At 34.3% G+C, this 15,852-nt stretch overlaps 1 protein-coding gene across 14 annotated transcripts; it reads right to left on the reverse strand.

Annotated features, from left to right (window-relative positions):
• Nucleotides 1–13,537: 13,537 nt before the first annotated feature.
• On the reverse strand, nt 13,538–15,585 carry LOC122045202. 14 transcript variants are annotated; one of them, XR_006129943.1, is made up of 6 exons: nt 15,280–15,585; nt 14,609–15,054; nt 14,307–14,388; nt 14,141–14,189; nt 13,906–13,985; nt 13,538–13,782 (listed from the first exon to the last, which is right to left on the reverse strand). XR_006129943.1 is itself a non-coding variant. In XM_042605313.1 (3 exons), the coding sequence occupies exons 2-3, from the start codon at nt 14,933–14,935 to the stop codon at nt 13,605–13,607; spliced, it is 501 nt and encodes a 166-aa protein (XP_042461247.1). In that variant the 5' UTR covers nt 14,936–15,054; nt 15,280–15,585; the 3' UTR covers nt 13,538–13,604. The 14 variants fall into 14 exon arrangements, 1 of the variants encoding a protein (XP_042461247.1); XR_006129937.1 differs by having other exon boundaries at nt 13,906–14,189; nt 14,613–15,054; XR_006129942.1 differs by having other exon boundaries at nt 13,906–14,189.
• Between the last annotated feature and the right edge of the window lie 267 nt (nt 15,586–15,852).

Raw genomic sequence — 15,852 nt, forward strand, 5'->3', positions numbered from 1 at the left:
GATTTAAGGTTTTTCAAAACCTCTGGTCCACTATTAGGAGTGCCAAAAATAATAATGGACATCATATTTTCACTCCTTGTGAAATGGGTACAATAGGAGCTTTGTAGGTCGATCAGTGGGTTTCAGTCAAAACCCACTGATAGACCTAAAAAGCTCCGATTGCACCCATTTCAGTTTCTATGGATTTTTAAAATTGCAAGGAGTTCAAATATGGTGTCCATTATTTATTTTGGCTTTTTTATAGATGTTAACAAGTAAAATCAAAGAATCGACAAAAAAGCCTAAATTGGGCCTGATATGGACTCAAATCAGGCCTAACGTGGGCCTGATATGGAATGATATCAGGCCCACGTTGGGCCTGATATGATTCCATATCAGGCCCAACGTGGTCTTTTATGTCGATTCTTTGATTTTACTTGTTAACATCTATAAAAAGCCAAAAATAAATAATGTACACCATATTTGAACTCCTTGTAATTTTAGAAATCCATAGAAACTGAAATGAGTGCAATCGGAGCTCTCTAGGTCCATCAGTGGGTTTTGACCGAAACCCACTAATCGACCTAGAAAGCTCCGATTGCACCCATTTAAGTTCCTGTGGATTTCTAAAATTGCAAGGAGTCCAAATCTGGTGTCCATTATTTATTTTGGCTTCTTCAAATGTATTAAAATATGATTAAAAATTGACTAATGTTATTCCTATATTCTGCCGACAGAGGAGAGAGAGAAGTGAGAGAAATATAATGAAGAAAAGAAAAATAATAGAAAAAGTCAAATTATCACGAGGGTAAAATAGGAAATGCTTTTAAAAAAGTACGCACTTTGGTAAATACCAAAGTAGTGTACGCCTTTTGGTAAATTCAGATTTTCAAGTGCGCCCTTTGGTAAATTGCCGGGATTCAAAAGTAACCGAAGCCATTAATTGATACGGACATCCCATCCCATCAGTGCATCCCATCCCTAGCATCAATTGATCTCTCACATTCAAACATTAATTAATAAAAAATCTCTTATTAAAGTGCATAGATATTTATTTTGAAAAAATATTGAATGCAGCATTGATAAAATACTTATAGAAAATATCACCTCATAATATTCCTCCTTCCAGAGAATCATTTGTTGATTGTTTTTTCACAGCTATCATAAAATCTGGATTTAAATTTCAATCAAGCCGAGGTAAATTTTTTTTTTTTTAGACGTCGATTTTATTGACTTCTTGTAGAGGTAACACGCTCAATAAATAAAATTCGACTTATCCATTTGTCATGAAATCTGTTTACTCCTTTTTAGTCTATTGACACTTCTCTTTGTCTTTCGATGTTACAAATCCATATTTTAATATTAACAATAAATCAACATCGATTTAAAAAATATATCCATGCATTTCTTCCAAGACGTAAATTCTCCCTCGAATTTAGAGTAACAACTTGTGATAAATTTGATGTGACACTTTTGTTTTGACTTTTGAGGATACTCCTACTTTTATTTATGATTCATTAAAAGCACTGGTAGCAAACAACAGGTTCATGTTAATATTGTTATGATTCGGGGCTATATAGGGGTTTCTTACCGAATGCATTTAAGACTTTACCAAACAACAAGTTCATCTTTTTACATTCAATTGCCCCGGATTGAATTGCAGTTTTTCCTATTGTAATTCCATTATAGTAACTATCATTGTAGATTATGATTCCCTTTGATGAGTTGACAATTGACATCGTGTAAGTAAAGGTGCACTTGAGCAGGTAATTTTTTCCCCTCGTTTGATTTTTTGTCCTCTAGCATATAATTCATGCATTGCTATCACTCATGGGATAGAGAAGGCTGATGGATTTACAGGAATTTTCCTAGGTAACCTTGGTGATCATTATACAAATTGTCATGCTATTTGATTTTCTTTTGATGTCTTAATGGATGGTTTTTCCTGGACCAGAACACTAGTATGAGATTGTGAAGAAGTTGCAAGCAAGGAAACACATATGTGGGATGACAGGTGGAGTGAATGATGCCCCTGCTTTGAAGAAGGTTGATATTAGTATTGTTGTTGCCGATGCAACAGCCAACAGATGCTACCAAAAGTGCTTATGATATTGTTCTTACTGAACTTAGTCTAAGTGTCATCATCAGTGCTGTGCTTACTAGCAGAGCTATTTTCCAGAGGATGAAGAATTATACCGTGAGTAATTTTTCATTTCGTTGCTCTTATTTCTGCATTACAAGGCTTCTGAGCTTCTCTACTGCTGTTATTGAGTTTCTTTTTTCTTGTTTTACCACATATTTATGTTGTCTCTATCACTATACGGATTGTTGTAAGTTCCAACATGAGCAGGATTCTGAGTTCCCAAGTCTAGCGTGATCATTTATGTGATTCTCATTTGCCTCTCATTTCTATGATTCTCATTTGCCACAAATTTATGCTTTTACATGATGATATTTTTCTTGGAATGTTTGTTCTAGAAGTGAACCTTTTAATCAGATAGATTATTATTTGAAGAAGAATGCACTGATGTTCTATGCTGACTGAGGACTGAGGTTTCGCTAAAGTCAAAGGTATACGTTGGGGATAAGCGGGTGTTATCTAGCTTTACAACATTCTTAGCTTCTTCCCTCTGGATTGGTTCAAAATTGTCGTCTGCTACACTCTAAGTGGAAAAGCTTGAGATAACTTTCTCAACAATAAAGTATGGAATCATTGTGCCTTTAGGGGAAATCTGTTTATTCCTTTACATATAGACTTTTGTGTTTGTATTAACCCAAGCGTCAATTTCTACTCGATTTATGATGTTTCAGATTGCTCCAATTTTTTTATGTAGGAATAGCTAGAGTATTTCTTTATGTTATTTGATTGTTCCACTGCTTAAATTTTCTATTATTGTTCAAGTAAATTGCTCTACGACTGTTTAAACTTCATGTTATTTGATTGTATATAATCCAGTGAATTCGTGCTGCCATACAACATGCTCTCGACTTGAAAACTTGAGTTTTCAAAAAAAATTTATTTCTATTCACAGTTGGTGTTTATTGTTATGAGGAATTTGTTTTGTTGTATATATATCTTTCTTGGTCTCTTTTAGTTTTTTGAAGGATTTATTTTGTATTGGTGAATAGTGATCACTGTCCTTCATTACAAGAGAATTATTATATATATATATATATAACTTCGACATGACGGTATTTCACCAATATCGTACCGACATTTCGATATACCGAATTTCGGTATATCAAATTTTTGTATACCAAAATGTCGGTACGGTATCAGTATCATTTCTTAGAATACTGATTTTTTCAGTACGGTATACGATATTCGATTTTAGGTATGGTATATCGTACCGACCCAGGCCTATAGGAGAGTGCAATGTCTCTTGTATTTGCGTATTTGCCGCTGATGTCGAATTCACTGATACTCATTTGCAAGGTAGGAAATCACCTCGAATATTTATATATTGATAATTGAGATATAGATCTTGAGCTACGGGGCCACCATAGGCTATACATCCAGGACTCCGAAAATGGTGGATCGAGGTGCAGATATCAAGTGTGGTAAAATGTTGGTAAGTTCATTTTGTGTTATATTTAAAACAATTAATCCTTTAAAATACAGAATAATTGAAAGATTTATTTTGTATTGGTGAATAGTGATCACTGCCCTTCATTACAAGAAAATTATTTTATATATATAAAACTTCGACATGATGGTATTTCACCAATATCGTACCGATATTTTGGTATACCGAAATGTCGGTACGGTATCGGTATCATTTCTTAGAATACCGATTTTTTCGGTACGATATACGATATTCGATTTTGGGTACGGTATACCGTACCGACCCAGGCCTATAGGAGAGTGCAATGTCTCTTGTATTTGCTGCTGATGTCGAATTCACTGATACTTGTTTGCAAGGTAGGAAATCGCCTCGAATATTTATATATTGATAATTGAGATATAGATCTTGAGCTGCGGGGCCACCATAGGCTATACATCCAGGACTCCGAGAATGGTGGATCGAGGTACAAATGTCGAGTGTGGTAAAATATTGGTAAGTTCATTTTGTGTTATATTTAAAACAATTAATCCTTTAAAATACAGAATAATTGAAGGATTTATTTTGTATTGATGAATAGTGATCACTACCTTACATTACAAGAGAATTATTATATATATATATATATATATATATATATATATATATATATATATAACATCGGCATGACGGTATTTCATCGATACCGTACCGACATTTCGATATATTGAATTTCGGTATACCGAAATGTCGGTACGGTATCGGTATCATTTTTTATAATACCGATTTTTTTGGTATGATATACGGTATTCGATTTTGGGTACAGTATATCGTACCGACGCAGACCTATAGGAGAGTGCAATGTCTCTTGTATTTGTCGCTGATGTTGAATTCACTGATACTCGTTTGCAAGGTAGGAAATCGCCATGAATATTTATATATTGGTAATTGAGATGTAGATCTTGAGCTGCAGGGCCACCATAGGTTATACATCCAGGACTCCGAGAATGGTGGATCGAGGTGCAAATGTCGAGTGTGGTAAAGTGTTGGTAAGTTCATTTTGTGTTATATTTAAAACAATTAATCCTTTAAAATACAGAATAATTGAATTTCTTACCCAGCACAACAAACACACCGAAGGAAATTATTTTAAAAGTAAATTGCATAGATCAGTAATATAAGATACTGTCATCCTTATACATCCCTCAAGACTCTTACACGCCAAATTAAAAAAAGGAACATCACACGCGGCTAATAGATAAGGTAAATAGATAATTTAAGTAAACTTTCTAAAGTTTACGATAACTACCTACTTTAATTGATAATTAAAAAAGAGATGCAGAATGACATGATAGTACCTTGGTCTGACATGATATTACTTTCGTCCGTTCAAGGTTTGAAACCATGAACATAACATCTTTGAATTCTACTGTTGCAACAGCGAGAATCATTCAGTAGCTCCCTTGCTTCTGCAGATTGAATTGCCGCCAAAAATCACAGGAGAAAAGTGAAAAGCATTATCAGAAGCAACTTCTTCTCCATCTTCAAAGTGTAAGTTGGATGGTATTTTTCGATCAATGTAAACTAAGTGGTTATATAAAGTCATACATAGTTATATAAAATTTTAATAAATTTCTTATTTACCTTCGAAAAGACCGTACACCTTTTAAGTTACTGACACCATTAAACTCACTAACCAAAAGAACATTTAATTTAATCAGACAAAAACAAACAAAGAGAGTCTATCAATTATATCAACTATCTTAATTTTTTTCTAAAGTAATTTTTAATTAATTAATTTTTTAATAATTTAAATTTTATATATTAAATATTTTATTTTTTAAAAATAATTTTTAAAAATATTTATTAAATTAATTATTTCATATATAAGATTTATGATTTTATTAAATTAATCATGAAATATTAAATACCAAGGATAATAATTTATTAATTAATATGAATTATTTTCATAGTTTAATTTTTTATTTATTCTAAATAAGAAATTTATTAAAATTTTATATAACTATGTATGACTTTATATAACCACTTAGTTTACATTGATCGAAAAATACCATCCAACTTACACTTTGAAGATGGAGAAGAAGTTGCTTCTGATAATGCTTTTCACTTTTCTCCTGTGATTTTTGGCGGCAATTCAATCTGTAGACGCAAGGTAGCTACTGAATGATTCTCCCTGTTGCAACAGCAAAATTCAAAGATGTTATGTTCATGGTTTCAAACCATGAACAAACGAAAGTAATATCATGTCAGACCAAGGTACTATCATGTCATTCTGCATCTCTTTTTGAATTATCAATTAAAGTAGGTAGTTATCGTAAACTTTAGAAAGTTTACATAGATTATCTATTTACCTTATCTATTAGCCGCGTGTGATGCTCCTCTTTTTAATTTGGCGTGTAAGAGTCTTGAGGGATGTATGAGGATGACAGTATCTTATATTGCTGATCTATGCAATTTACTTTTAAAAAAATTTCTTTCGGTGTGTTTGTTGTGCTGGGTAAGAAATTCAATTATTCTGTATTTAAAAGGATTAATTGTTTTAAATATAACACAAAATGAACTTACCAACACTTTACCACACTCGACATCTGCACCTCGATCCACCATTCTCAGAGTCCTGGATGTATAGCCTATGGTGGCCCTGCAGCTCAAGATCTATATCTCAATTACTAATATATAAATATTCGAGGTGATTTCCTATCTTGCAAACAGTATCAATCAATGGCGGAGCCAGCCCGGATGATTCACCCGGGCTGCGGGCTATGCCGACATAGACACCCGGGCTGATTTCTACTATTGTCCAATTTTTTTTCATTTTTCTATAGTAAACCTAAGGTTTTTTTCTTTTTCTCCTGCCTTGGACCCCGGGCTATAGCCCGGGTATTCCATCACTTGGCTCCGCCCGTGGTATCAATGAATTCGACATCAGCGGCAAATACAAGAGATATTGCACTCTCCTATAGGCCTGGGTCGATACGATATACTATACCCAAAATTGAATACGGTATATCGTACCGAAAAAATCGATATTCTAAGAAATGATACCGATACCGTACCGACATTTCGGTATACCGAAATTCAATATACCGAAATGTCGATACGGTATCGATGAAATACCGTCATGCCGATGTTATATATATAGATTACATATAATATATAAAAAATAATTCTCTTGTAATGAAGGATAGTGATCACTATTCACCAATACAAAATAAATCCTTCAATTATTCTGTATTTTAAAGGATTAATTGTTTTAAATATATCACAAAATGAATTTACCAACATTTTACCACACTCGACATCTGCACCTCGATCCACCATTCTCGGAGTCCTGGATGTATGAGTTCAAATCCTCTGTCCCTAAAGTTCTCTGTCCCCGTGTCCCTTTGTTGATCGGACGGACCAGATTACATCTCAAGGATGTCTTGCACATCACGAGGATACTGCACACATCTTAAAGATGTCATGATGCCTTGAGATGTAATATGGTCCGTCCAATTGGCAAGGGACACGGGGACAGAGAAATTTGGGGATATAAGATTTGAACTACTGGATGTATAGCCTATGGTGGCCCCGCAGCTCAAGATCTATATCTCAATTTTCAATATATAAATATCCGAGGCGATTTCCTACCTTGCAAACGAGTATCAGTGAATTCGACATCAGCGACAAATACAACAGACATTGCACTCTCCTATAGGCCTGGGTCGATATGGTATACCGTACCCAAAATTGAATATCGTATACCGTACCGAAAAAATCAATATTCTAAGAAATGATATTGATACCGTATCGACATTTCGGTATACCAAAATTCGGTATACCAAAATGTCGGTACGATATTGGTGAAATACTGTCATGTCGAAGTTATATATATATATATATATATATATATATATATAATTTTCTTGTAATGAAGGGCAGTGATCACTATTCACCAATATAAAATAAATCCTTCAATTATTCTGTATTTTAAAGAATTAATTGTTTTAAATATAACACAAAATGAACTTACCAATATTTTACCACACTTGACATCTGCACCTCGATCCACCATTCTCGGAGTCATGGATATATAGCCTATGGTGGCCCCGCAGCTCAAGATCTGTATCTCAATTATCAATATATAAATATTCGAGGCGATTTCCTACCTTGCAAACAAGTATTAGTGAATTCGACATCAGCGGCAAATACAAAAGACATTGCACTCTCCTATAGGCCTGGGTCGGTACGGTATACCGTACCCAAAATTGAATATCATATACCGTACCGAAAAAGTCGATATTCTAAGAAATTCGGTATGCCGAAATGTCGGTACGGTATATATATATATATATATATATATATATATATATATATATATATATATATATATATATATATATACTCTTGTAATGAATGGCAGTGATCACTATTCACCAATACAAAATAAATCTTTCAAGTCTTTCAAGAAACTAAAAGGGACCAAGAAAGATATATACAACAAAATAAATTTCTCATAACAATAAACACCAACTGTGAATAGAAATAAAAAAAAATAAGAAAACTCAAGTTTTCAAGTCAAGAGCACGTTGTATGGCAGCACGGATTCACTGGATCATATACAATCAAATAACATGAAGTTTAAACAGTCGTGGAGCAATTTACTTGAGCAATAATAGAAAATTTAAACAGTGGAACAATCAAATAACATAAAGAGATACTCTGGCTATTCCTACGTAAAAAGATTGGATCTGAAACATCATAAATCGAGTAGAAATTGACGCTTGGGTTAATACAAACACAAAAGTCTATATGTAAAGGAATAAACAGATTTCCCCTAAAGGAACAATGATTCCATACTTTATTGTTGAGAAGGTTATTCCAAGCTTTTCCATTTAGAGTGTAGCATACGACAATTTTGAACCAATCCAGAGGGAAGAAGCTAAGAATGTTGTAAAGCCATATAACACCCGCTTATCCCCAACCTATACCTTTAACTTTAGCGAAACCTCAGTCCTCAGTCAGCATAGAACATCAGTGCATTCTTCTTCAAATACTAATCTATCTGATTAAAAGATTCACTTCTAGAATAACCATTCCAAGAAAAATACCATCATGTAAAAGCATAAATCTGTGGCAAATGAGAATCACAGAAATGAGAGGCAAATGAGAATCACAGAAATGATCACGCTAGACTTGGAAACATAGAATCCTGCTCATGTTGGAACTTACAACAATCCGTATAGTGATAGAGACAACATAAATCTGTGGTAAAACAAGAAAAAAGAAACTCAATAACAGCAGTAGAGAAGCTCAGAAGCCTTGTAATGAAGAAATAACAGCAACGAAATGAGAAATTACTCACGATATAATTCTTCATCCTCTGGAAAATAGCTCTGCTAGTAAGCACAGCACTGATGATGACACTTAGACCAAGTTCAGTAAGAACAATATCATAAGCACTTTTGGTATCATCTGTTGGCTGTTGCATCGACAACAACAATGCTAATATCAGCCTTCTTCAAAGCAGGGGCATCATTCACTCCACCTGTCATCCCACATATGTGCTTCCTTGCCTGCAACTTCTTCACAATCTCATACTTGTGTTCTGGTCCAGGAAAAACCATCCATTAAGACATCAAAAGAAAATCAAATAGCATGACAATTTGTATAATGATCACCAAGGTTACCTAGGAAAATTCCTGTAAATCCATCAGCCTTCTCTATCCCGTGAGTGATAGCCATGCATGTATTATATGCTTAGGGACAAAAAATCAAACGAGGGGAAAAAATTACCTGCTCAAGTGCACCTTTACTTACACGATGTCAATTGTCAACTCATCAAAGGGAATCATAATCTACAATGATAGTTCCTATAATAGAATTACAATAGGGACAACTGTAATTCAATCCGGGGCAATTGAATGTAAAAAGATGAACTTGTTGTTTGGTAAAGTCTTAAATGCATTTGGTAAGAAATCCCTATATTGCCCCGAATCATAACAATATTAACATGAACCTGTTGTTTGCTACTAGTGCTTTTAATGAATCATAAACAAAAGTAGGAGTATTCTCAAAAGTCAAAACAAAAGTGCCACATCAAATTTATCACAAGTTGTTACTGTAAATGACTATAGGTCAGTTGCAAAAAATAGTGTCATGACTCATGTCTGCAAATTTTTTGAAATTGAAATTCCAGCATCTCAAAAGACCTACAAAAGTTAAAAACTAAACTTTAGTTACAAATATTAGAATTTAAATAAGAAAAATGTAAATACAATCTTACTAACTTTAACTTTGTTGAAACTACAACATCTCAAAGGACCTACAAAAGTTACAAACTAAATTTAGTTACAAATATTAGAACTGAAATAAGTAAACATAAATATAGTCTTACTCTTCAAGTTAGACCAAAGTGTTGGGCAAAGATGAAGTGTTTGCATGATCTTTACTGGCATTTGCATCTATTAACAAAAATATTATTATTCATGTTAGATTAACAATGATAAATAATATATAAATGCAAACTTAATTTAATAAAAGACTATTACTTTTTTCAATTTCTTCAATTTTTTTATATAGTTCAAGGTCATCATCGGTTGGATCTTTCCAAAAAGAGAACTCCTCTGCTCTTAGCCAATCACTAGTGCATACCAATGCCTCTACCATTTTAGGACGTAAACTGCTCCCAAAAGGATCCACAACTATTTTGTCCAAACTAAAAGCGGACTCCCTAGCAACAGTTGAGCATGGAATTGAAAAAACTTCCTTGGCAATCATTGAAAGAATTGGGTACCTAGTTTCACTTCCTTTCCACCACTCCAAAAGATTGAAAGATTGATTTGATAATTTTTCAATCTCATCGGCCAAGTACTTATTCACTTCATTGGATATCTCTTGAAGTTGCTCTTCTTCATTTTGTGCTTCCACATCATCAAACAATTCATCACAAAGACCACCACCAGGTCCACCACCACCACCAGTATCGCCATATCCATCATCACACTCTATTTGCATATCTTGACTCTCAGCATTTAATATATCATTTTTTCCCTTGTACTCCGTCCACAAAGTTACCAAGCTTTGTTTGACGCTATCAACAAACTCTTTGACACTTGTAGGAGTACCTTCCAATTTTTTGACTGCGACTTTCATCATTTAAAGTTTGTTTCTTGGATCCAAAATATTACCAATAAATATCAAAGGATTCATGTATTTCAATTTCCCCAATACTTGTCAAACTTTAACTTCATTGCACATGCTACCTCTTTAAGAATTGGATCAAAATCATCATGTCTATTTCTATCAATCTCAACTTGTAGTGCAACCATTGGTTGATAAATCAATTGGGAGGTAGGACTTTTTGATGCACTTATCTCCAAAGTGGCATCATAAAACTTTTTCAGAAAGTGTACAAAAACCTTTGCCATCTCCCAATCATTAGCTTTTGGAGGCCCGATCCTTTCTTTACCCGTATCATCTTTTTGATGGAAATAATTCTTAAAGGGCAACCATTCTTCAGTCATCCTTTCGAATACCCTTCTATACTTCAATGCAACTTCAAGCATTTTATAAGTTGCACTCCACCTCGTTTTGACATCCATAGGTACTATTGATGTATTAGAAAACTTGGCTAGTATGGCAAACTCCCTAAATTTATTCAATCTTAATGGGGAAGAATGAATAAAAACAATTGCATTCCTTATAGCTTTAATTGAAACATTAAGCTCCTTCAAGCCATCCTTAACAATTAAGTTAATTATATGACAAGCGCACCTCAAGTGCAAGTATTTCCCTTCAAACAACAATGAATTTTCACTTTTCATTCTTCTTTTCAAGTAATCAATTGCAGTGTCATTAGATGAAACATTGTCAACTACAATTGAAAATACTTTTTCTATCCCCCAATCTCTTAGACAATTCTCAACCATCTTTCCAATTTCTTCCCCATAATGACTAGTGATTTTAGTGAAGTTAATTATTCTTTTATGTAGCTTCCAATCACTATCCAAGAAGTGAGTTGTCACTGCCATGTAATTTATCCAAGTATCAGCAGTGATACTTACCCTTTGGTTGCCAATTACACTTTGTATCTTAGCTTTTTCAACTAAGAAAATATCATAAACCATACTTACAACTTTCTTTCGATCAGGAATTCTAAATCTTGGTTGTAATTCATGCAATAATTCTACAAACCCCTTCCCTTCGACAGTCCTAAAAGACACTTCATCGACAATCACATACCTTGCCACTTTCAATTCACATTTTTTTTTTGATTAAAAGTATGAGGAACCAATGCACTTCCTTGCCCCATAGTCTCATTCGTCAATATAGTTTGACTCTTATCATTCCCCCTGATTTCGTAGAGTGGACTTGACTTACACCTGTTTACTAAGTGATTTTTTAATCCACTAGTACTTCCATAAACGGTTGGGATATCAACTTTACAATATTTGCATATCCCTATTTGTTGTTCGGCACCATCACTCAACTCCCTTGCTCCCTTTATACAATGCTCCCAAAATTTACTCCTGGTATGTTTAGGAGGCTTCCTTAGTCTTTTTTCAATAGTGGACTATTGTGTTTCATGTTCAATTGTATTTGATGTTTGTGATGAACTTTGGAGAGTATTAGACTCCATCCTAAAAAAAACCAAGATAACGATACAATCTATTCAATATATCAACATGACACTAGAAAGAAATTAAATCATACTACATGAAGAAGGTTTAATAGAAACTGTCAACAAAAAAATCACAAAATTTATTAATTGTGAATTGTAAATGAACTATTTAATATATTTTATATTGTTTTTCACATTCATATGTGAAGCGTATGGCCTTACACTAGTACAAATGCAAGTGTGTGTCGGCAGCTTACTTATAAGAACAAGAGTTGGGATTTCAGACCCAAATATGTAAGATTGAAGATTAAACCATTAGCAGGTCGTCCCAGGGTGGTGGCTCGCCGGAGACTCGTCGAAATCTTGCCAAAAATAACTAAATGCTAGCTCGAAAAATAGAGGAAGCATATAGGCTTCAATCCCTACTAAAAATACTATAAACCCACCAGAAAAACAAAAGCTAAAACTCACTAGAAAATCGGACAAGAACTTGTGCAAGCACAGCTCTCAGAACAGAGCTCGATGACCAGATTTCTTCATATTCAATGAAGGGAAAAAATATTAGGGTCGGAGAAGAAGTTTCTAAGTTGTTGTGCATCTTCTCTGACGACTATGTGCGGTGGTCGACTGCAGAAGGAGAAGAATGGCGACGTGACGTGAGCGTCAGCTGCGCAAGGAGCCAAGGAGAAGAATCACGACGTGAGCGTTAGTTGTGCAAGGAGAGAATTGCGAATCGCGACGTATGCGTCAACTGCGCAAAGAGAGAACGTGGTTTGGAGCTGTTTAGGATTTGGTTTAGGCTTTAGGGAAATCTAAATTAATCATTTAATCTATAATTACTCGATATTTCAATATAACGAAATATTTTAAATCTTTACCGTTACCGTTACCGACAAATTAGATACGGTATGATACCGTATCAAATTTTTCGACATGCCAAAAATTTCGATATATACGATATTTTTTCGATACGATTTTTCAATATTTTTTTCCTGCCCTACTCTCCTATGAGAGGGTTCTAACAAAAAGTGATTTACCAATCCTACGAGGTTCTGCACATATTATGAATTATTAGAATCACAAGTAAGAATCACAAAAATAACAAATCATTATGTAAAATGTGCAAGAAAAAAGAGTATATTATATATAAATTACCCGAACAAATACAACTTGTTTTTCATAATATTCCATTGGATCGTTCATGTAAATCATTATCTCGTTTAAAAAGATCCCAAACATCACCACCACCTAAAAACGACTTCTTTGATCTGGTATCGTGAAAAATTGCAACTGACTATTACATGTGCATGAGAATTATTAGATGGCCATTTGAGAAACAACATTAATAGTTAAAAAGACTAAGTGAAGATCTAACATATAATCAAAAATCTCAACAGTATGAAGTTTTCTGCATATTCCTGTCAATATGTTGGTTATACTTCTTTTGTAGAAATCCATTATTTGTAACATGCAAAAGCAAAACAGGTTCTCTGATAAGATACAAAATAAGTAACCCTGGTAGTAATGCAAAAACTATTTTGAAGAAATAATAGCTTTGCTCTTTTGAAGGAGAACAACTTCAACATCCCAGCTAGAGATGTTCTCGGACAAGTATGGATCATGTGGAATATCAACCTACACAAAAGAAAAAAAAAATATTCACTGAGAATAAATTTACTGGCAAACAAATAATAATAAAGTTCTGATTTAATCATCTAACTATGCTTTAAGATTAAGAAAGCATTCATCCAGACTTACTATTATATACCCTAGAGGAAAGCCTTCTTTCATGGTCACATATATTTTTTAAGGTCTTTGGTGAAGACAACAAAAGCAACCTGTTTAAACTAAACCAATGTAACTGAAACATTCTTCCACATACTAGATAAATACTAATTCTTGAAAGAAAGCCATTGTTAATGTGACTAACTATATTTAACTCAATTTATAAAATAATAGCTTTGCTGCTTTTGAAGGAGAACAACTTTGACACCTGAGCTAGAGATGCTCTCAGACAAGTATGAATCAAGTGGAATATCAACCTACACAAAATAAATATTCACTGAGAATAAATTTAGCTGCCAAACATATAATAATAAAATACTGGTTACATCATCTAATTATGCATTAAGATTAAGAAAGCATTCAGCCTGACTTACAATATACTCTAGAGGAAAGCCTTAATTCTTTCATGGTCACATATATTCTTTTAAGGTCTTCGGTGAAGACAACAGAAGCAACCTGTTTAAACCAAACCAATGAATGTAACTGAAACATTCTTCCACATACTAAATAAATACCAATTCTTGGAAGGAAGCCATTGTTAATGTCCTCAAGAGCCATATATAAGTCTCTATTAGCTAAACCCTCCTATTGAATGATTTACTTTAGTCTTCAGTAAACATATTAAATCACCAAAAAAAAAAATCTAGAATCAAAGAAAAAATATTCGAAACAACACCTACGGTAGGATGCAGAGTGGAACACCAAGAATCCATATGCGTAATGTTAACACTTGCAATGTTAGATCGTCCGTACAAAGAACTAGAGACGGATCTAGAACAGGGTTGTCGGTCCAGCCCTTCTTAGATCCGTCTCTCATTAGTAGCTCCCCAAGATTCTTGGTGTTATCCTTAATTCCATCTTGAGGACGGCAGAATGGGAGATTGTAGTAACTGAAAGGAAGCTCGGTCTCGATGGAAGTAAGCGAGTTGACCTTCACCGGCAGCCGGCAGGACCTCTCCAACTGGATACTCGTCAGGGTAGCTTCCAGGTAGATAAAACCCATCGCCAAATCGAAGAAAGACCAGACAGCAGAAAACAAGGAACCGGGAAAGCAGATTCGAAGAAAGATGTGATATTGTTGCCGGAAGCAAAACCCATCTCCGCTCTGCTTCTCTCGTAGATCTGAGAAAAATGAGATGGTGAACTGATCAAGAAGAGAATATTAAGGATTTTTCTTTCGATGATATGTAAAATCAGATCTGGAAGAGAAAATCATATCTGGAAATCTAGAAGAGAAAATCTAGAATTTTTCTTTCGATGATATGTAAAACCAGATCTGGAAATCTGTTTCGATGAAGAAAAAGGGCGAAAAATCAAGTAACAGAGTTAGAGGAGGAGAGATCTAACCTTATCGTGAGTGACATGGTTCGTAAGAACGGAGGTGGAACGCCCGGAACGGGCGTTCCGGCACGGGAACGGGATGAGCCGTGCCAAATTTCTGGTATATAATGTTCCAGACCTCATGGCATCGTCTTCTCCGGCGACAGGTCATTGGCGGCGGCGTCGTCTTCTCCGACGACAGTGGCGATGGCGTTGCGTGCCGGAGAGGTGAAAACGAGCGGCGAGGGAAGTGGTTTGGGCCTTTGGGGCGACGGTGAAGACGTGTGAGGAGAAGGCGACGGCGTATAAGAAAACCCTAACCTAAGCCCACTAATTCCCAATTTAAATTGACTTAATTATATTTTAACTGAATTATCCTTTAAAATATTATACAAAATCTATTTTAAATTTTAAAAATTTCTAAATAAATTTTATATATTTAAATTTATTTATTTTATCAGTCATTAATTAATTATTAATCAAATTATTATTCATTTAATTACAAAATCCATTCTAACAAAAATTTCAAATGATAAGTTTTAATTATTTTTTTTATAAATCCGCGCCGTGATTGTTTCATGAAATGACATTGGAACTGGA

This window comes from Zingiber officinale, chromosome 2B, assembly GCF_018446385.1.
Source record: "Zingiber officinale cultivar Zhangliang chromosome 2B, Zo_v1.1, whole genome shotgun sequence".
Taxonomy (NCBI): Eukaryota; Viridiplantae; Streptophyta; class Magnoliopsida; order Zingiberales; family Zingiberaceae; genus Zingiber; species Zingiber officinale.